Genomic DNA, 22,396 nt, shown 5'->3' with positions numbered 1-22,396 from the left:
AACATAATCGGTGCAACTCAATTCTTCAATTATATTATATAATATTCGATTTTATAATTTATACAATTGTATATCGATATAAATATTTTTAAAATTTTATAACAAATTCATTCCGTGCAACGCACGGGCGCAAATACTAGTTATTTTAATATTTAATAGTTCCATACTTCCATTCCCTTGTATTCCACAAGAGCTTTATGTGACATTTTCTATTATCAATTCTCTGCCATCTTTAACTTTTGATTGTCTCCTTCCCTTCCTGATATGAAGGCCTATGTTACTGATAAGAAAGAATTAATAATGGAGCCATCATTCAAATGTGCAGGCAATCCTAATGTCACTATTCAAATTTTGCACTTTTCTAAATATTTTATATTTTATTTTGTCTTCATAAATATATGCTGTTAGCTGATTGAATTAATTAAAAAATATAACTAATTAATGATAATATTAACTGATTGTAAAAATGTATTTAGCAAATTAGTTGTTAGTTGATAGCTGTTTGGTATAATTTCATTTCTTAAATATTCTTTATTTATTTGTTTTAGCTTTATGCATTGAGCATTGATTAATTCGCACAACTTGTTAATATTTTTTTTTAGGTAATCTGTTAAAATTGATGGTAATCTGCTATCAGGTGAAATTGCATATATTTAGAGTGTCCAGTGACCTAATTAAATTTTCTTTTCGTTCAATTGCCTAATTGCATTTTCAGGTTACGGTTCAGTTACCAATTTGAACCTTATTCCTAATAATAATAATAATAATAATAATAATAATAATAATAATAATAATAATAATAATAATAATAATCTTCAGGCTTTTCCAAATCCCTAACCTCTGCGCTTCGCTTGCTGAGTGGAGTCGTCGCCGGACCAGTCACCAGAGACCAGTTGTCCAGTCCTCCACCTCACCTGCTGTCGGCGGCCCTGCTCCGCCGCCTCGCCTGCTCCACGTGACGGACGGGCGAAGCCTCCAAGCGTCGAACGGACGAACGGACCAGTCACCACTCACCAGAGACCAGTCGTCCAGTTCACCTCGACGGACCACAGCTCCGGTCTCCTCTCGGACCTCTCTTGTCGACGAAGGTACTCACTACTCAGGCTTGATTTCTGATTTTTCTGATCACATACCACAAAACCTTGACTTTTTATTTGAATTTCCTTAAATTCTCTTACGGCTTGCTTTTGAATATGGCATACCACTTTTCATATCCAGTAAAGCCTTCTTTTATATTTTATTTGTTTACCAAATTGTATTTCTTCCTTTTAGCTAAACTTAAAAGTTTCATGAAGGTTTAAGGACATCTTCCAAGGAGTCTATGAAGCTTAATGGTGAGAATTCTCTTTCTTGGGATAGATAAATCTTCCATTGACTATTGTTGAGACTAATTGTTCCATTTTTTGGTTAGGTACGAACACGGTCTCATTGATGATATGGCTGCTTATGCATTGAAGAGTGATGTTGGTTATGTATAGATAAATTTGCAGTTTTGATCACCAATGTATGTATTGATATTATGTGAACAGGGATTGAAACGATGATTATTTGAACAGGGATTGAGGTTCTCTAAGGAAATCTAATGGAGTTCTCGGAGGATTGGAAGTCCTTGTGGCCTATATCCTCCATCTTCTCTCCTCCACTCCTCCTCCCCAACGAAGGATCTTCCTCTTCCAAGCGGCGTCGTTGTGTTGAGAAAAATCCTATCGGACCTCTGATTTTTAACTCATGCCAGGAAACACTAACCCAACTCCTCAACTCCCCCTCTCTCGCCCCTCGACTCCCTCCTCCATATCCAGACCTTACCCTTCCAAGATCTATCTTAACTTCATGCACCACCAACCAGTCTATTGCCTCTGCCATTGCATCAAACATGGGGCCCCAGGTTTCTGACACCATCCACAACTTCAATGCTCTTCAATTGCTTCGTTGCCCAAAAATAAAAGCTGACGACGAGACCATGCATAATATGGTTCTTGCTTTTTTCCCCGCCGGAGATAATTATGACCAGCTTGGGTTTACTATGCTCAATTTGAATGATTCTAAATTGTGTGTCAAGAAATTCAAGGATGGGAAAGATTTCGTTGTGCATAGTCGCAAGTTGAATCATCGGATTTTGAGATTATTGGTAAACCCTGTTGCTGATTATGATTGCTTTTATTCTTCTTCCGGTAATTATTGTTATTCATCTTCAAATTATACTTGTATTGGGTATATCATGGTTTGTACCATGTATTGTGTGCATTGGTATAGTGTGAAGATGCCTAAAGGGGTAGGAAGTATAGTCTTAGATTATGTGGGCTGTGCTGGTGTTAAGTTGTTTCAGGGTTCTGCAGTTGTTCATGCCTGTTGGAGTCCACATTTGAGTGAAGAGTGTGTGGTGTTGCTGGAGAGTGGTAAACTATTCTTGTTTGATGTGAGTTATTGGTTGAAAGATGAGAGATTGTTAAACGTAGAAGGAAAGAAATTGAGTGTTTCCTGGGATAATTTGAATGAAAATGGGAGGTGGCTGAGTTGTGAATTCAGTTGGCACCCTAGAATTTTGGTTGTTGCTCATTCTAGTGCTGTTTTCCTTGTTGATTTGAGGTTTGACAAGTGTGAAATTTTCACTTTACTGAAGATTGAGTTGTTTTCTGTGGGGAAATTTGATAGATTTGTTGCCCTATCTAGGTCAGATTCCAGTGGGTTCTGTTTTGCTGCTGCTTCAAACAACTTGTTGCTACTGTGTGATGTGAGAAAACCATCCATGCCAGTGTTGCAGTGGGCCCATAGTCTCCAAAATCCAGAATATGTTACTGTTTTCCAATTATCTGAGTTAAGACCGATTATAGAAGATGATAATTTCAAGTGGGCATCTGAATCAGGCCACTGTATTTTATTGGGTTCATTTTGGAACTGTGAATTTATTCTTTTTTGCTATGGACCAGATAATGAGAGAGGACCTGTTCTTTCTGAGATTTCAACAGTCTGCAACTCATTCTATTCATGGGGACTCCCTTCAGAACTTTCTTTGTCTGGTCGTGATTGTTTTTGCGGGAGTTGTCTCATAAGAAGAGATTGCCTGAAGGATCTCCTTCCTGATTGGATTGACTGGAAACAGAAGAAAGACATTATTTTGGGGTTTGGCATTCTTGAAAATGATCTGCATGTTCAATGGGATAATTTTGAAAAATCTGTTGGGTTTTCACTTATTAGGTTAATGTCCTCTGGCAAACTAGAAGCTCAAAGATACTCTGCAGCATGGGAATTTGATAAAACTTTAGTAGCAGCTCACAAAGAGTCAACTTTTAGAATTGAGGACAATTTTTTGTATGACACAGGCAATGGTGAGAATAAGTTGCGAAAGAAACATGAATATCTGAAAATTGACTTTCTCAAAGACTATTTGAATGGTAATGTTGCTAAAAGTGTTAGCAGGAGACAAATAGAGCTTCAGAAATATGCTGAGGAAAATCAGTCAAAGTTCCATCAAGAGATATGTGAGAAGATGAAGATTTGCGGCATCACTGCATTGAGATCACCCCTTGTTTTTTCCGATATGCTCAAAGATGCCAGATTTCCTACTAGCATTCGTGAGATTTCTTTGAAAAGCATTTGGGGCAGTTCGCCTATGAATCTCCTGGCATTAGCTTTCTCTGCCTCTAAACTCTCCGAGGAGTCCGATCCTCACCTGAAGCAGAAGAGAGCTACTTCTAATGCGGGTGATATTCTTGATAAAAACCCTTTGCCTTTTCCCTTTGGGAATACATCATCTTGCAATGCCATTGTCAGCCCAGTTCTTCCTACTCACATTCTGATTCTTCTTCGTAACCAGCAATTGGTAGAAAGGGATATTTTACCAGTTGATGATGAACTCCGACTCAATTGTGATAAAGTAATGGAAGCAGCACGTGCATTGCAATCTTCCGAGCCCTACAGTGACAATATAGTTTCCCTTGCTGATGATACAGATGGCATGCCAAACGCGTCTGAAAACCTTAATGTTTTGTGTATACACAGACCTACATTTTCTTCTCCGGATTTGGCACTAGAAAACTCCGAATATACGATGTATGAGACCTTTGTTTATCAGAAACGCCAGGAGCCGATATCTGATGCACAGAGCGAGGCGACAGCAGTGGAGCTGTTCGATGAGGGATGCCCGTTACAGTTGAAGTTCGATAGCTGTGATTTTGAGTTGACACCAACGGAGCTGGATTTGTTTCAGCAGTTGAAGAGGCAAGACTTAAATTTTCAGAAAAGTTTTCAACCATATCAAGAATATTTAATCAACTCACAGAGATTTCTCTAATTTCTTTCGATCGTTTTTGAAGTTTAGAGTCCCTTTTGGAGGGAGTTGTTGTATGTACGGTAATTTTCTTAGGTTGTAACATGTAAATTAACCACCACCCCACCTTCCCTTTACAATGTTGCTTTATGTAGCAATTGTTGATGTTTGCATCATATAGTGTAATTGTCAAATGAGTATTGAGATTTGAGACTGCAATTCAAGGAAGTGAGTTAAATAGTTTGGATGAATCTTGAAAGTTATATAGAAATGAAATATTACCCATTTTGGCTTTCTAATTCTCCTATAGTAAATTTTTTGTTTTATTTTATTTTTCTAGTTGATGGACCAGAAAGCAGCACTAATGTTATATGGAGTATTGTACTGAAAATTATAGCAACAGTTAGCATCTGGGCCACTAAATAAGTTCTTAATGGTACTGGTCACATCTCATATGAATTAACTGCTAACAAAAAAAAAAAACATTATGACCTATTTTGTGGGACTTCAACACCTTATGCATGAAGTTTTGTCTGAATGGAAAACAAATCTCATGGTCAGGTGAACATCTGGACAAAATTCATTTTCTCAACTCTTTATGTCAAATATCAAATCAAGAAATTCACAATTTATTACATGAGCCTTTTATCAAAGTTAGAAGTATTGGATATATACAGTCTACAGACTCGTGATGAAGTCCCATGTAATGCTCGTCACCACTTGTATAGAGGATATATTTGTGTCTAGATATATAGCAATTTTTTCATTTTGAGAAAAAAAAAACATAATATCATCAATTGTATTTACACGTTATTGAAAACCTCTTTGTAGACGACATTGGTAGTCGCAACACAATCTTGTCCATCCTCGTCTAGAGCTAACACCTTTAGGCCATCATGATGGGTGATTAAGGAGAAAGCAACGTACAATTGTCTGTGATTAAAGACCGATTTTTTTAGCAATAATTCAACGTGAGTTAGTGTTTGTCCTTGACTTTTGTTGATAGTCATGACATATGCAATCATCAACGAGAATTGTTCACGTTGGAACTTGAAGGGAAATCTCGTATCAGAAGGAATGAGCTAGAGATATTCGGGGGATAAGAGCTTTGGTTCCTTCATGTGTCCCATTAACTATTCTTGCTTCGACAATGTAATCTACCAACACTACAAGAAAAATGCACATAGACAACGGTTAATAACCGTTGTCGTAGGGGTATAATTTCTGTTGTTGAAGCCGGTGTTGTTGTAAGTCCCGCGCATAGACAACGATTTTTTAACCGTTGTCTTTTCTAGAAACAACAACGGTTTTTTAACCGTTGTCTATTAAGTGTTGTTGTAAGTCACGCACATAGACAACGGTTAATAACCGTTGTCTTTTCTAGAAACAACAACGGTTTTTTAACCGTTGTCTATTAAGTGTTGTTGAAGCCGGTGTTGTTGTAAGTCACGCACATAGACAACAGTTAATAACCGTTGTCTTTTCTCGAAACGACAACGGTTTTTTAACTGTTGTCTATTAAGTGTTGTTGAAATCGGTGTTGTTAAAAGTCATGCACATAGACAACGGTTAATAACCGTTGTCTTTTCTAGAAACGACAAAGGTTTTTTTACCGTTGTCTATTATGTGTTGTTGAAACCGGTGTTGTTAAAAGTCACGCACATAGACAACGGTTTTTAACCGTTGTCTTTTCTATAAACGACAACGGTGTTTTAACCGTTGTCTATTAAGTGTTGTTGAAACCGGTGTTGTTAAAAGTCACGAACATAGACAACGGTTTTTAACCGTTGTCTTTTCTAGAAAAGACAACAGTTTTTGACCCGTTGTCTATTCAATGTTGTTGAAACCGGTGTTGTTAAAAGTGATGCACATAGACAACGATTTTTAACTGTTGTCTTTTCTTTAAAAGACAACAGTTATAAATTGTTGTCTATTGTGTGTTGTTGAAATCGCTGTTGTTAAAAGTCACGCCCATAAACTGTTGTCTATTGTAAAATAGACAACAGTTTTTAACCGTTGTCTCAACCCATTTTTAACCTGCTTAAATTTTAATCATAAAAAAAAAAAATCAATTTATCCATTCACCATGGCCAAGTGTAGTTACATAATTTTGAAGAAGCTAAGCAAGGTTCAAAATAACAAGTTAAAATACTTTCATTACCAATTCTAATCGAATCATCATCCAAGTCATAATACTACAAAAAACAATTCTACGAACCAAGTCTAAATGATTACAACGTCAAATCATACCTACTCTATATAACTTGATAGAATATCGGCTCATTCTGAATGCACCAGATCAATAACCGCTTTGTCATAATCAACTTGTTGGAACTACATATAAGAAGTGAGTAAATAAATTAGTATAGATATAATAAATTTGCAATGACATGCGAACTTAAAAAACCACTTTAAAGATTTAGGGCCAATCACTTGAGAGAACATATAGGGATTTTGTCATCAATCTTGTGATGATGAGTCGCGTCCTGTTACAAAGACCAGGAGAGCGGTCTATGTTCTGCAATAACATAACAAGTGCACCGACCTTTGATGTCAATGAATGATTAGGAAGACCGGACAATCTCAAACTATTTGAGAATTCAGGAGTGTGTACTTCTGTTAGATTTTTACTGTCTAATTTTGCCTTACACAAAGAGTCACAACTTAAATATGTTCGTCCTTCTGCAGTATTCAAGTCGCACATGTACTGATTAATTTGATCAACGACATCTAAAGTCGGCGAGAGGATCGCTCGGTCTTCTAGTTGCGACTCTTCGAGCAAGCCATATCTCGAGCTTGGGAAGATGCTTTCCACTATAGTTGCAATGGGATCGTGTCCATACTTCAACAAAAACTGTGCTGGAATATCGATATCAGAAGAACCGTTGTTTACAACCCCTACAATCTCATCTCCGATGTCTGCAATCAATTTTGAAAACCAATCAACCGTCTATCTATCTTCCTCTGAAGTTAAGGTCCGTAGTCTCAAGTTCTTGGTGAGCCTTAATATCTTGCAATTTGTCCACAGGTACGAAGAATTAATAGTTGCTTCGACAACTACTGGTTTCGTTGCTTTCGGAATAGGTAGGACCTGTCTAAAATCGCCACCCATAACTACTGTCTTTTCACCAAAAGTCTTTTCAGCACTACCCGGTATGACGAACCTCAATAGATCCCTCATGGTTTTGTCCAAAACCTCAAAACAGTGTTTGTGCGTCATCGGTGCTTCATCCATATTATCAATTTGTTCCTTATTGTAAGTTCAGCAAGGTCATTGTCTTGCGATATATTGCACGCAGAATCTTCGTTCAAAGAGAGTGGTATAGCAAATCTAGAATGCGTCGTCCTGCCTCCAGGCAAGATCAAAGATGCTATCCCACACCCTTTACTCTTACAAGCATTGAAGTATCATTCGCCTTCTATGTCTAGAATTTCCCCAAGTATCCAAAATTCTCAGACCTAAAAATTAATTACACGATACGTGAGAAATATAATGAATTGCTTTTCAAATGATTTCAATACAAACTCTAAACTTGTGAATTTTACCTTGTTGTCATAAATATCCTTCAAAGAAGTAATTGTGACATTTTCACTCGATAAAGCTTCCATGATTCAGATCTAGTCATTCTTGAACTTGAGTTTATACTTCGTATTGGAGTCAATAACTTAGGCATACTAATTTAAACATATTACCCGAGATCATCAAACATGTTTGAAATAAAATATGATACGGAGTGGAAAAAATTAAACTGTCACAATACCTCTCCTTGAAATTGAGGAACTTAGGGCATTCATAGTTGAACAGAATCGTTGTTGCAGTGTAAGAACTGGATATCCTAACCTAACTATCTAATATGATAAACAATTTTAAATAGTTATAATCGAATCAAATAAATTTATGCCTGCCACTGGGTAATTACTTACCATCATTCACCCTGGCTCTACACAACTATAGTATAACGATCAGTGGATCTGCCAAATCAGCATTATAGTAAGGCAAAACAGAATCCATGTGCTCGTTCCACAGGGTAATCGCTAGCCGACTCCCCCTGAGTGAAAACAACAATGAATGTGATGACGCCTAAATTTATACTTAAACAAATCAAAAGGTCATCTAAACAAATACATATCGAGAATCTTCAATGACAAATCAACCTTTGAGGATTTGAGTTAACTTGGATAATTTTGGATTAATAATTGAAAATACACAATCAATCAAATCTGCGAAAACTAAACAAAAGATTTTAAATTGTAATTCATGAATGTACAATTAGAAATTTAGTATAACAAAAAGAAATGAAAACACATCCATATATAGAACAAAATTTAAAGAAGAATTTACCAATTAGCCGATTGCTATCCACTCCCATGGAAGCCTTCAACGATCCAAAGTCCTTGAGTTTGAACATGTATTTGGGAAAATCGGATTCATCTAGATCCATAGTGCTAATCAAAGTGTCGTGGTTCACTTTCATAATGTACTTATGCTCGCACGACTTAAACCTCATGCGACATGTTTGCACAACGAAATTGTGAATATCATAGGCTTCTCTTTCTTCAAGAGTTTATTGAATTTTACGACAAACTCTTTGGAGATTTGTAAATGGATGCAAGTTTCCTGAGGAAGATCATATCATTGCAGAATAGTGCATGTAAAGAGGAATTAGTGACCATGGAATTTAAAAATCAAGACAACAAACATAGTGCATTTTAAAATAAGCAATAACTGCATATTGACCTAGAAGAAGTATAGCTGTTTGGTAGTCTAGCTGAGACGGTATGCCTTTTTATTATTGGCTCCCTTCTTACTACATTACATGATTTTTAATTCTAAATTACTATTAGACTGTTTGTTGTTAGGATTGACTTTTTTTATAAGAAGGGAAAGTGTTCCTTTTTTTTTTTTTATTGACACATACAATATTATCATGTTTTGGCCTAAAATATTATCCTGTAGATTTTCTTCTAGTTCTGCTAGATAAGAAAACATAGAAAAAGGTTACTACAAATGTTCTATCAATTGAGAAAAAGAAAACAGCGTTATAATCTCTGCAATTATCTACTATCTACTATATTAATAAGAGCCCAAGAGGGTTAGGCCTATAATGAGTAGAAAAAATGGCGGTCACAGATTTTAATCAAATGAATGGTTCAGATTGATTAAAAGATTGATAAGATTTAAATTTTACACTAAAATTTCCTAAAATACCCACGCACCGTTACTAATTCCGTTAAAATTTTAAGAATTGCCGTTAGTTCACCGTTAACTTACTCATTGATTTCAATAAAAAAAAAAAAAAAAAAAAAAAAAGGTCTTAGGCTCGAACCTCATCCCACTCAAATTAAAGTTGGCATAATTAGTACTCTATTTTACTCTTATTAAATTATATAAATAATAATTTAGTAGCTAAAACAAAAAATTATAGATATGCATTTCTTTAATTTAGAATTATGTGTCCACAATGTCTTTATTCAAAAAAAAATTATTCATTATCAATAAATTAAATAAGATTAATAATTGTATTAGTTATATTGTCTTTATTTTTCTACAATATAAAAATTCTTTATATTCAAATTTATTAATTGATTATATTCGCTACATTGTCCTTACAATGTCTTAATTCAGTGAAAAAAAATTATTCATTATCAATAAATTAATTAAGAGAAATATTTTCATTAGTTATATTGTCTTTATTTTTTTCAAATGTAAAAATTTTTACATTCAAATTCATCAATTGATTATATTCACTACATTGTCTATTATCTTTTTTTTGCACTATTTTTCTAATTAAATATCAAAATTATAATACAAAATAATACTATATATTTATTTACCAAGTATTTTATTAATACCATGAAAAAATTAAAAAAATATATATTTAATAAAACCAACCATATTAACTACTTGAGAGATTTTGTGACAAAAAGAGTATTCAAATCACACAACAAATTGAAGTGAGAACTACCTTGCAATGTCCTTGTTTGACAATCAGCAGTTAGCGCGCGGATTATATTAGCGGATTTGACCAACGAATTTATTTAATTATTAACATTGGGTAGAAAAAATGACCGCCAAATTATTAAATCAAATGAATGGTTCAAATTGTTCAGGTTTTAATTTTTTTTTAAATTTTTCTAATTTATCCTTAATTATATGATTATCCATTTAACTTTTTCGTTAAATACCGTTAATTCACCGTTAGTCTAATTATAATATTAACGTCTAATATAGAATTATAATTACACCATTAATCTAATTCTAATATTAAAGTCTTAATAGAACTTAACTACAAACCCTAATGTCGAAATCTCCTCAAACAATATTAGTATATATTTAATATTTTATGCCCTAATTTTTATTTGTTCTCCCTTATGTCCCGTATTTGGTTTCAACCATACCTATACAATTATTTTATTGACAATTATAATCAATCTTGACTATATTATCTTGCATTTGTAAACTTAAAATTACCTATTTAACCCGCACGGGCTTAGCTCAATGGTTTAGTGGGCAGTATTTGGGAGAAGAGACCAAGGTTTGAACCTCGGCGGCGGCAGTGCGGGAATTATGTCCAAAGTGGGCAGATTCCTTGTTCGCACCGACATTTGGTCCTGTTTGCTGAACCATTGAGTCACCGTGATTTACAACTTCCTACAATGCTCTGTCGGGTCAGAGTGTGGGGGGCCCTTGGGGTAGGGGACTCAACCTTTGGGAGAAGAATTACCTATTTAAATACGCAAATTCAACCTTCAATTATCTATGCATGAACAATTTCAATATAATCTTGCCTTAATATTCTTTAAAATACTTATTTAAAAAAAAAAAAACATTGGGCATTATCTCAATCGCGCAATGCGCGTAAAAAACTAGTCCTTAATAATTAGCTTTCTTTTTGCTAGGTTGATGGAATATTATTAATGGTTGCCCCATCTTCTCTATCTCTGGACTATGATTTTAATATTATTGTATTGTATTACGAATATGAATTTTAATGTAGAATTGTAGTACAAATAGGAATAGGAATAATATTGTTGAATTGGAATAGTGATGGAATAATTTTATTATTTTATTTGCAAAAAAATGTTATCATGACTTCTGCTTTATAATGATTGACATGTAAAATTTTTCTACAAAATTTTGTAACATTTTCAATCTAATATAGTTACATGATACAAAGTATTTTTTTTTTTAATTTTTTAATTTTAATATTGTTGTATTGTATCACGAATATGAATTTTAATGTAGAAATTGTAGTGCGAATAGGAAAGTAGGAAAAAATATATTTAATAGGAATTGTACTACACTATTTTACAATATTAGAATATGAATTTGAATGTAGAATTGTAGTATGAATAGGAAAGTAGGAAACAATATAATAGGAATTTAATGTAGAATTGTAGTAGGAATATGAAATTAGGAAACAATATATTTTATTAGAAATTGTATTACACTATTTTACAATATTACGCAAACTTAAATAATATAGGACCATTTTGAGCAAGAAGTTAAAATGAGGATTTTATTTTTATTAATTAACTAGTATTTGCCCCCGTGCGATGCACGAAATGGATTTGTTAAAATATTTTAAGAATATTTGGATCGATATATAATTATATAAATTATTATATCGAATATTATATAATGCAATTGATGAATTGAGTTGGATCAATTGTATTTTCTAATGTTATAATTGCTTGAATTCGATCAAATAATTGCCCAAAATTAATAGTCAATGTGTAGATGTATGCATTAAGTGCTGAAACTTTAGATATTTTAAATATCAGTGTTCAGTGATTTATATCTGGGGATCATATTTAATTTTCAATGAATTATTAATATTCATTACCTTTTTCAATTCATCTAATTTGTTTTCCATCTTTAAGCAAAATCTTCCTTACACATTTTATACATAATTTTACATCTTTATATATGCGTATTGTAATGAGATCCTATAATTTTGAATAAAGATGCGCTACAAAATCAGTTATAATTAATTTCTTTTGAATCATTCATTATTAATTTCTTTTGAATTATTCATACGTATTAATTTCTTTCCATCTTTAATTACACAATTTTCCTTATAAATCATGGATACTAAACGATTCTATTCAATTTTCCATTTGTAAATATATATCTTTACACAACTATATTTCCAATAACATATATACAAACATTTTTTTTAATATTTCCAGTAACTTTACATTTTATAAAATATATAACCGAGATTAATATTTTTTTCATCTCGGCTAAACTTTTTTTTTTTTTTTTTTTTGACATACTCGGCTAAACCTTATAATTACACAATCCTTATATTCTTAGTATAAAATAACATTTGGTGTAAAAATTATTAATTTTCATATCGATTAATATTCTTTCCATCTCGGCTAAACCTTACATTTCCATCTCGTATTGCGAAACATTTTCCATCTTTAATTACAAAATTTTCCTTATAAATTGTGAATACTGAATGATTCTATTTCATTTTCAACTTTTAAATATATATCTTTACATAACTATATTTCAGTAACATATATACACAGTTTTTTTTTTTTTTTAATATTTCCAGAAACTTTATATTTTAAAAAATATATAACCGAGATTAATATTCTTTCTATATACTAAGTCAGTTTGGAAGTATTTTTCATTTTCAGTCAATTATTAATAGTCATTTTCTATTTCAATTGGCCTAAATTTCGTGTAATTTTTATTCTCAATCAATTATTCTTTTTAATACATATTAATTAATTAGTTAATTATTAATAATATTTTTTTTATTTCCACTAACTTTATATTTTATAAAATATATAATCGATATTAATATTTCTTTACATCTCGGTTATACGTTGAGATGAAAACTTCATTTTACATTGTTATTAATACATTTTATATCAGTAATTTTTATATTTTTAGTAATTTATTAATATTCATTTCCTTTTTCAATTGGCCTAATTTCCATAAAAATTTTGTATTTTCAGTAATTTATTAATATTCAAGTATTAATATTTATTTCATTTTTATTTTTTAATCAATTATTAATATTCAATTCATTTTTTGCATTTGAGTCAGTTTCAAAAAAATTTTAATTTTCAGTCAATAATTAATAGTCATTTCCTATTTCAATTGGCCTAAATTCTGTGCCGTTTTTATTCTCAGTTAATAATTATTTTTGTAATATTCTTTTAAATACTATAATTTCACCTATGGACATCGCAGGTGTGGGTAAACAAATAAAACAAATAAATATTCAAAGGCATGTAAACCCATTAAATCTTTCAATTTAAACAAACGAATTAAATTTAAAATTTAAAATTTTAAATGTAAAATCAATATGCTTATTCGTGCAATTTACTGAATATGTTTATTACCATTTAATTATATTATAAACTACCATACTTATTATTACTAATTATGCTATTATGTTATTACTTAATTAATATTTTTTGTACACGGTATACCAATAGAATATTTAATTAATTGACTACAAAAGTTTGAGCGGAAAAAATAAAATAGGAAGATTTTGTTTATACGTATAATATTATTAAATCGAAATTATTTAAAATATATAGATCCACATTAAGAAAAATTTTATAAATTTCAGATATTAAAATTATATATTTATATTAAAGGTGAATTTATAAATAATTAAGTTTCAATAAGTTTAGTTATTTTCTAAGTTATATATAGTTAGTAATGAATATTTTCTATATTAGATTATGCGTATATATGGTTTACCCGTATTAACCATCACTATATTAGATTAATATATAATTATTTTAATATAATATATAATTAAATCTAAACATATGGTTAATATTTATTCAATATTATTATTAAAGTATTACAATTATAAATTTACAATATAGCTTTGTATATGAAAAACATAGAAACTTAAATAGTTTAAATCAAAATTATTAAAAACAATGTGTCTACAGTACCAAATAAATTATACTTAATTCAATAATTAATTATTAATATAATTGCATAATATAAATTTACAATTATTAATAATTATTTGTGGTAATTATTAGACATTAAAAAAATAAATAAAAAGAATAAGAAAAACATAAGAGGAAATAATATATAGATGCCATACGATATCTTGCATAAGGTAAATTGATATAAAATTTAATCTAAAATTATAGTATGAATAGGAAAGTAGAAAAGAATATATTATATTAGGAATTTGTATTACCATATTTTAATGTACAATTGTTGTACACAGAAGAATTTTATTTTTATTAATAGTATAGAAAAATTAAATTTCATTAGATTTTAAATAAATGTTACCATAATTAGATGTAGTAATTTGTCATATATAAATTTCTTACTTTAATAATATTAATCATATGGTAATCTATTCTATTAATAAAAAATAAAATCTTCCCTGCATAACACAAAGAGAACAATAAAAAAAACATCATCGGATACTCAGTACTTAAAACACAACTCACAATATATTTTTTAAAAAATATTGAATGGAACAAATAATCCATACTCTAAAAACAAAACAAAAAAAAAACAATATATATATATATATATATATATATATATATATATATATATATATATAAAAGAACATTGGTTTTTATAAGAATTTAATTACAGAAAATCAAGTTTAGGTCAATAAAAGCAAAAAACACTAAATGGTACTTTCAAGTATGCACATATAGAGATTTACATTTCCGATTTGAAGTATGCACATATAGAGATTTACATTTTTGATTTCCCTAATCGAATTTGTCAATTATTAAACATTATTTATGGTAATTATGCTAAATTTACAACATCAAATAATATCTCAAAATCAACTTAGTACATAAAACTGAAATTACTATACAACAATATTTTCCTCAAAAAACAAATAATTAAACTTTATTCCTTCTCAACTTGAATTCATCCCGAATTCCTATCATGTTCACCTGTATAAATAATTTTACACAAAAACAGAATGTAGACAAAAATTAGCATAAGTTAAGTAAGTTCCACTCCACCCCGTAAAATAATGGCTTGGATTTTTTATATTTTCAAAACTCATATAAATTCATACTTTTCCAAAATACATGTGGAGTTATACATTTACTTGTATGGAGAATAAATAGTTATTTATGGAGAAGTAACCAAACTTTTTGAAATCCACATTGAAACTGGACTAAAACCTATGTACACACCCCCTAGAGGATTCCAAGCCAATGGGTAATATATGATCCATAGTCAGGTTTTCCTACCTACTACCACTCAAACAATTTGGAAACTAAATCATAACTTATGTGATATGATTGTAGCAAAAATAAGATGTGGTGAGTGTACGAGTGTGTAATGTCGTCCTCAGGGGATTGGGGGTTATGGCACGCAATATGCAATCACAAGAAACTAGGCACTAGCATAAGAAAATCAACAAGAAGCTAAGCAAATCATAACAAGGTTAAGGCTACCGTAACTAAACAAAATAACAAAAACACATATGAACAAGATGGAAACACAAAATAAAGGAATAGGACTCAAGTTAGGGAGCTTTATCATCTAGATGCTTCAACAACCTATGGATTAGGATGAACAAATAACAAAGAGTCAACCGGGAATGCACAAAAGGTATCCTAGTCTACGAACCATTCTCATGATTAATAAACAAGGAGTATAACAAGGAATTGCCCCACTTTCATGGTGAATCAATTCCAAGTCCATCAAGCACACAAAGCATCTAAAGCCCCCAATTTCCCCTATTTTCTTAGGAAGAAATCGAGTCTATGCAAGGGGTGGCTTGGATTCATCACCCAACTCTCGTTGAGGCAACCTCCAAAAACAAGCTAATTGTTGGAAGAGTTGAAACTCTACAAACTTCATTCAATGCTGAGATGGAAATTGAGAAAGTAGCAATCTGACATTAATCACCATACTTTGTTCTTACAACTGGAAAAGGGGGAAAGAAACAAGCTTATGTATGCAGGACTAAAGGGAGACCTAACGGTTATAACAGAAGCAACAGAAGCATATATGATAAAAGGAAAATACAAGAATGCCCTTGGCATTGGTCCACACTGTATCATGCACTTCATCATAAGACCTAACGGTTATAACAGAAACTCTTCTTCTATGGAAATAGGAATTAGAGGTAAGGAAGGGTTAAATACTTCATCTTGAGGTGGCACAGAATCAGGCCTAATTCCTGTATTGGCTTCATTGAAAGGATAGATCTCTTCATAGAAGTGCACATCCCTGGAAATAAAAGTGTGTTTGTCAGTGATATCATAGAGAATATAACCTTTCACATTTGCAGGGAACCCCAAGAATATACACTTCCTGGCCCTTGGCATCATTTTATTCCTTCCTTGTGAGGCAGTGGCAGCAAAACAAAGGCAACCAAAAGTTCTTAGTTGATCATAGTTCACCACTTCTCCAAACAGGACCTCATAGGGAGAGTTTCCATTATTAGTAGGAGTAGGCAATCTATTGATAAGATATGATGCATGTAAAACACACTGACCCCAGAATTCTATTGGTAGTCCAGCCTGAAATCTTAATGCCCTGGCGACATTCAATACATGTTGATGTTTTCTCTCTGCAATACCATTCTGCTGAGGGGTATCTACACAAGATTTTTGATGAACAATCCCCTTTTCATTTAAGAAATTGCCCATAAGAAACTCACTCCCATTGTCTGTCCTTATTACTTTTATTCTTGCTGAAAACTGAGCCTCAATGTAGTAGTAGAAGTTCTGAAATAGTGTTTTAACTTCAGACTTGTGTTTCATTAGGTGCAACCAAGTGAACCGGCTATGGTCATCCACAATAGTTAAAAAATAGTGTTCCCCTTTTTTTGGAGGCAGCAGCAAATGGTCCCCATACATCCACATGAATTAAATCAAAGCAATTCTCAGCTCTAGTCACACTGATAGGAAAAGAAGACCTTTTATGCTTTGAAAAATGACATATATCACAAGCAAAATCATGAGTTTTATTCAATTGAGTAGACTTAGGCTTGATTCCATTCAGACAATGTATCTTATCTATAGGATAATGCCCTAGTCTACTGTGCCAGAATTGTAAAGAAACATTGTTACATTGGCTATTAGACCTTTCATCAGAGTAGGCTTTCTCATCATAAGGAATTTTCCTTCTTGGAGAAGGATTTCTGAGCAGGTACAACCCCCCTTTTTCTTCAGCAAAACCATCCATTATCCCATAGGGGCCCTGAACATTGCAGAATTTAGCACTCATGACAATTTTACAGCTCCCTTTGCTTTGTTAACTTGCTAGTGGATACAATGTTGAATGTAAATGAGGGAATGTATAACACATTTTCTAACAGTAGATTTGGATGGAGTCTGATTTCTCCTATATGGGTAACTTCTACTGTTTCCCCATTTGGCAGCTTAACAGATATATTGTGGGCTTTGCAATATTTTTCAAAATACTCTAGGGAGCGAGTGATATGATCAGTTGCTCCTGAGTCTAAAATCCATGTAGCAGAACAATTCAGAATGGAATTAATAGAGGGAATAAGGATAGACCTGCCTTCTTTTGCTTCTTGTGACACATTCATGAATTCTGGTCTCAAACCATGTCTGTTTACTGTGACAGCTGCACTGGTGGAAGCTTGACTGCCTTGATTTTGGTTCTGTAACAGAGATACCAGCCTTTGGAATTGATCATTAGACAGCCCTATATCTCCAACTTGGTTCACTGACACACTTGTTGCCTGTTGATTGTCTTGGCCTTGTTTATTTCTGGACTTGTATCCAGCTACCCAACCAGGAGGATACCCATGCTTCTTGTAGCATTTCTCTATTGTGTGTCCAAGCATGTTGCAGTATGTGCATTTTGGTATACTTTTTCCTCCATTAGTATTATACTTCTTCTTGTTATGTGCATTAAAAGCCGCCACAAAGTTCTGATCATCTATGTTCTGACTGGAATTATCCTGAATGGCATTGGACTGCAGAATCTCACTCTTGTGGCTAACTGATCCATTAAGCTTTCTTTCCAATTTCAAGGCCATGTTTAGAACCTTTTCCAATGTTGGAATAGGGTCCATGACCAATACTCCAGACTTTATAGTCTCAAATTCATCATTCAGGCCTTCCAAGAACCTAATGATCTGATCATCATGTCTCTCCTTTTGTATCTTATTCATCAAACTACAAGAACATCTAGGAGTGCATTCACACATTGGTATAGGCCTCATCGCATTTAACTATTCCCACAGAGCATTACACTTTGTAAAATATTCATTGATAGTCAGAGTACCTTGTTTATTCTTGAAGATTTCATTCTGGACTTCTGCAATCTTATGTGGATCTGCTTGAGAGTATCTCGCTTGAAGAGTTTTCCAGATGTCCTCTGCTATCTCAAAATACAGCACACTCTCCGCTATCGTTGGGTTGAGAGACTTCAAGATCCATGAGCATACTATGCCATTGCATCTTTTCCAGACAGAGTACTTTGGATTTCTCACACCTGGATTGGCAATTGCTCCGTTCACAAAACCTAATTTGTTCTTCACTCCCAGCGCAATCTTCATGGACCTACTCCAGGAGGCATAATTGTTCTCGGAGAGGAGAGGCGAAACAAGCACCAAATTCGGATTCTCCGTAACATGGAGATAGGAAGGATCATCAAAATCATTGCCTGGATGAACTGCATTCTGATTCTGAGCACCCTGTCTAATCGGAGATGTCTCGGCTTCCGTCGAGGTTCCTTCACGAGCTCCGGCATTCCCTATGACGGCGGAGACGTAGCTGTGGCGGAGGAGCTCTGATACCATGTTGGAAGAGTTGAAACTCTACAAACTTCATTCAATGCTGAGATGGAAATTGAGAAAGTAGCAATCTGACATTAATCACCATACTTTGTTCTTACAACTGGAAAAGGGGGAAAGAAACAAGCTTATGTATGCAGGACTAAAGGGAGACCTAACGGTTATAACAGAAGCAACAGAAGCAGATATGATAAAAGGAAAATACAAGAATGCCCTTGGCATTGGTCCACACCGTATCATGCACTTCATCACTAATGAATGTGTACATCAAACATTAACAAGATATAAACACAACACCTTCATAAACACATGAACCCTAGGTAGTGTTCTTCCCCTTTTTTGCAATAATCACAAATCAAGCATCAAGATAGATAATACAACCCTAACTCAAGTCAATAAACTAACTACTCATGATTAAATAGTATAAAGAACACATAAACACAAGTAATAAGCATAAATCTTACAAAATAAAGAGATAAAAGGAAGGAACACTTCTCTAAAGAAATTGGATGGTAGAATCTTGAAATGTTGGAATCCAAGTGTTGAATCCTTGATTACAAGCTTGAAATATGTTAAGAAACCTAAATCTAAACCTAATCTAACACTACAATATGAAAGGAAGTGAAAGAGAGAAGCTAGGGCTCAACCATGGATCAAAACCAAGTAGAAATGACCAAAATTTGTGCATATATAAAACAGAGCGCAGGTGACACGGCCAGGGACATGGCCATGTCCCTGGCCGTGTCCAAAAACAGCAGTGAACACTGGAATTGCACAGAAAATACACGGCTATAGACACGGCCGTGTACTTGGCCGTGTCTTTTGGCCTTTCAAACGTCAGATTTTGGAACTATGGTCTTCATAAAAGTTGTAGCCCTTCAAGTCTTCTTTCCAATGGTGCAAGAATCACTACATTCGGACATTCATAGGCCGAGATATGGTCCAAAAACTAAACAGTGGTCAGTTTTAGATTGTAAGTTTGGAACTTCAACTTCAAGGACAATTTTGACACCTGTGTCTTCCTTTTTAGGCTTTGATGTCTGAATATGAGTTGTAGCTCTTTGAGTCTTCTTTCCAATGAAATAAGAATCACTTAAATTTGATACTTCTAGACCGAGATATGGCTCGAAAACAGAACAGTGGCCAATCCATACGAGAATTTCAGCTTGTTGACACTTGTTCCACTTTTGCCTTGGTTTAATTTGTCCATATGATCAACACCATTGAAAACATAACTCTTTGGCTCCTTTGGAAGTATTGCATCCATCTCCTTAGCTTCACCTTGGCTCCCCTTGACTCCAAATGCATTCAACATGATCTAAAATCCTTCATTTCTACTCAAAGATAATGAATTGTGCATAATGGATCAAATGAGCAAAATAAAGATCATTTTGAACAACATTGTGACACTTCATAATCAAAACAAGGCTAAATATGAGGTAGACATAGGATATAAATATGAACAATTATGCACTTATCATGATACATTCTAAGCCCAATGAGTAGTAAAGAGTCCAAGTAAACAGTACTCACTCTTACTGAATACCACACAATATATTATTTTCTCAAAATTTCATTATTTCTCCACAAATAAATACTTTATCCACAAAAATACAATTTTCCCCAGAATATATAATTTTCTCCAGAACATATAATTTTCTTCAAATACATTTTTCAAAAAAAAAATTACAATTTTAATTTCTCCAAAATACAATTTTCTCCACATGATTTGTCCAAAATATAATTATAGTCCATAATCCAGTATTAATACAATTTCACAATACTACTATGTATACAACACCAAAAATTCCAAGCCAGGTATTTACATAACGCACGAGTTCGACAAATTGAAACTCATTCTCAATATTTCGAGAATCACCACTCACAATATTACCATTTATCGATAAATGTACTTGTGTTCACATGAATAACATATATCATATAATATCAATACATACAATACTCGGAGAAAATAATAATTTTGGTGAACATAAAATCTTACCCTCGAAGGCAAACTTTCTATCAACCTTAATAGCATCCTAACCACCTTGATAAGAAATCTGTGAATCAAATAAATCCAATAATATAACTGAAGCATATTATTCATTGATCATCATCATTAATCTCAACAAACTTAGATTTAAAAAAAAAAAAAAAAAATTGGAGAGTAGAAACCATTACCTGAAATAGAGATTAAGTGAATGAGTTTTGCTAGGATTGAAGAAGACGTGGGAATAGATTGAAAATCATGAAGAACCGGTAGTGTGAGGGAAGATGAATGAATGCCAAAGTCTATAAATTTGTATTTATAGGTGGAAAATAGTAATTCAAAAGGAAAGTATAATAATTTATTTAAAAAATATAAAAAGTAAATTAAGGAAGGTAATAAAATTATTATTATTATTATTATTATTATTATTATTATTATTATTATATATTAAATTAAATATTAATTGTATATAATGTCTATATATACATATAATGGATTATATTACAGAAATGTCCGTAGATTTTTAGGGGAAAACTTGGCTATGAGGATTTAGTATTTTACTTTTAATTATATATAGATAGATATTATGAATTCCGTTTCTTTTTTCATTTTTAGTGAATTAAGAATTCTTTTTTAATTTTCATATTTTACTACTAACTTTTAATTTGACTGATTATTATTAGTATTAATTAATCAGTGAATTTCGTTTCATAAATTTTTTTCAAAAATTTTGGTAGAATTTTTTTTTGGTAAATATGCAATCTATATTATCTATATTATATATATAATAAATTTGTATATGGTAAATATGCAATCTATATTATCTATCTATATCTACTATACTAATAAGAGCCGAAGAGGGTTAGGCCTAAAATGGGTAGAAAAAATGTCCGCCACAGTTTTTAATCAAATGAATGGCTCAGATTAATCATAAAATTGATCAGATTTAAATTTTACAATGAGATTTACTTAAATACCCACACACCGTTAGTCCATCCGTTAAAAACTTTAATTAACCGTTAGTTTGCCGTTAAGTCAAACTCCTTCCTCTATTCGACTAAAGAAATTTCAATATTTTGCCAAATTTCCCTCATCGACTACTTGATCTCCACAGCCAACTCACCCGTCTTCACCTCCTCCGAAGCCATTGAAAGAAATAGACTGTTGTTTAACAGACAAAAAGAAAAGGTCGAATAAGTCAAAAGCTCAGCCGATCAGACTGTCGATATCGATCGACAATCCAGCAATTTATGTATGCCTCTCTATTCGTTCATGGTGAAGAGGCCTAAGAACTTTAACCCTAACACTGCTGATCTAAACAAAGCAACGCGAGACAACACAGAAGAGACTGAACAACGTTGAATCAAATCATCCTCAGTTTTA

General features: G+C 32.5%; 1 protein-coding gene across 9 annotated transcripts; it reads left to right on the top strand.

Moving 5' to 3' along the window:
- Positions 1-806: 806 nt before the first annotated feature.
- On the top strand, positions 807-4,562 carry LOC109157173. Of its 9 annotated transcripts, none has more exons than XM_019305095.1 (4): positions 807-1,088; positions 1,296-1,334; positions 1,412-1,472; positions 1,557-4,562. In XM_019305095.1, exon 4 carries the CDS (start codon positions 1,583-1,585, stop codon positions 4,289-4,291), a length of 2,709 nt encoding a protein of 902 aa, XP_019160640.1. In that variant the 5' UTR covers positions 807-1,088; positions 1,296-1,334; positions 1,412-1,472; positions 1,557-1,582; the 3' UTR covers positions 4,292-4,562. The 9 variants fall into 9 exon arrangements, with proteins under 9 accessions (XP_019160640.1, XP_019160643.1, XP_019160639.1 ...); XM_019305098.1 differs by having other exon boundaries at positions 1,273-1,334; positions 1,412-1,464; XM_019305094.1 differs by having other exon boundaries at positions 1,273-1,334; positions 1,412-1,468.
- Positions 4,563-22,396: the final 17,834 nt, after the last annotated feature.

The sequence above is a fragment of the Ipomoea nil genome, unplaced genomic scaffold (genome assembly GCF_001879475.1).
Source record: "Ipomoea nil cultivar Tokyo-kokei standard unplaced genomic scaffold, Asagao_1.1 scaffold2761, whole genome shotgun sequence".
Lineage (NCBI taxonomy): Eukaryota > Viridiplantae > Streptophyta > Magnoliopsida > Solanales > Convolvulaceae > Ipomoea > Ipomoea nil.
Note: the sequence above shows the minus strand (reverse complement) of the source record. Positions and strands in the feature narration are given on the sequence as shown.

Bases quoted from the DNA above. Each gene is read 5' to 3' on its own strand.
- LOC109157173 (XM_019305099.1), top strand. From the start codon at position 1,583: ATGGAGTTCTCGGAGGATTGGAAGTCCTTGTGGCCTATATCCTCCATC.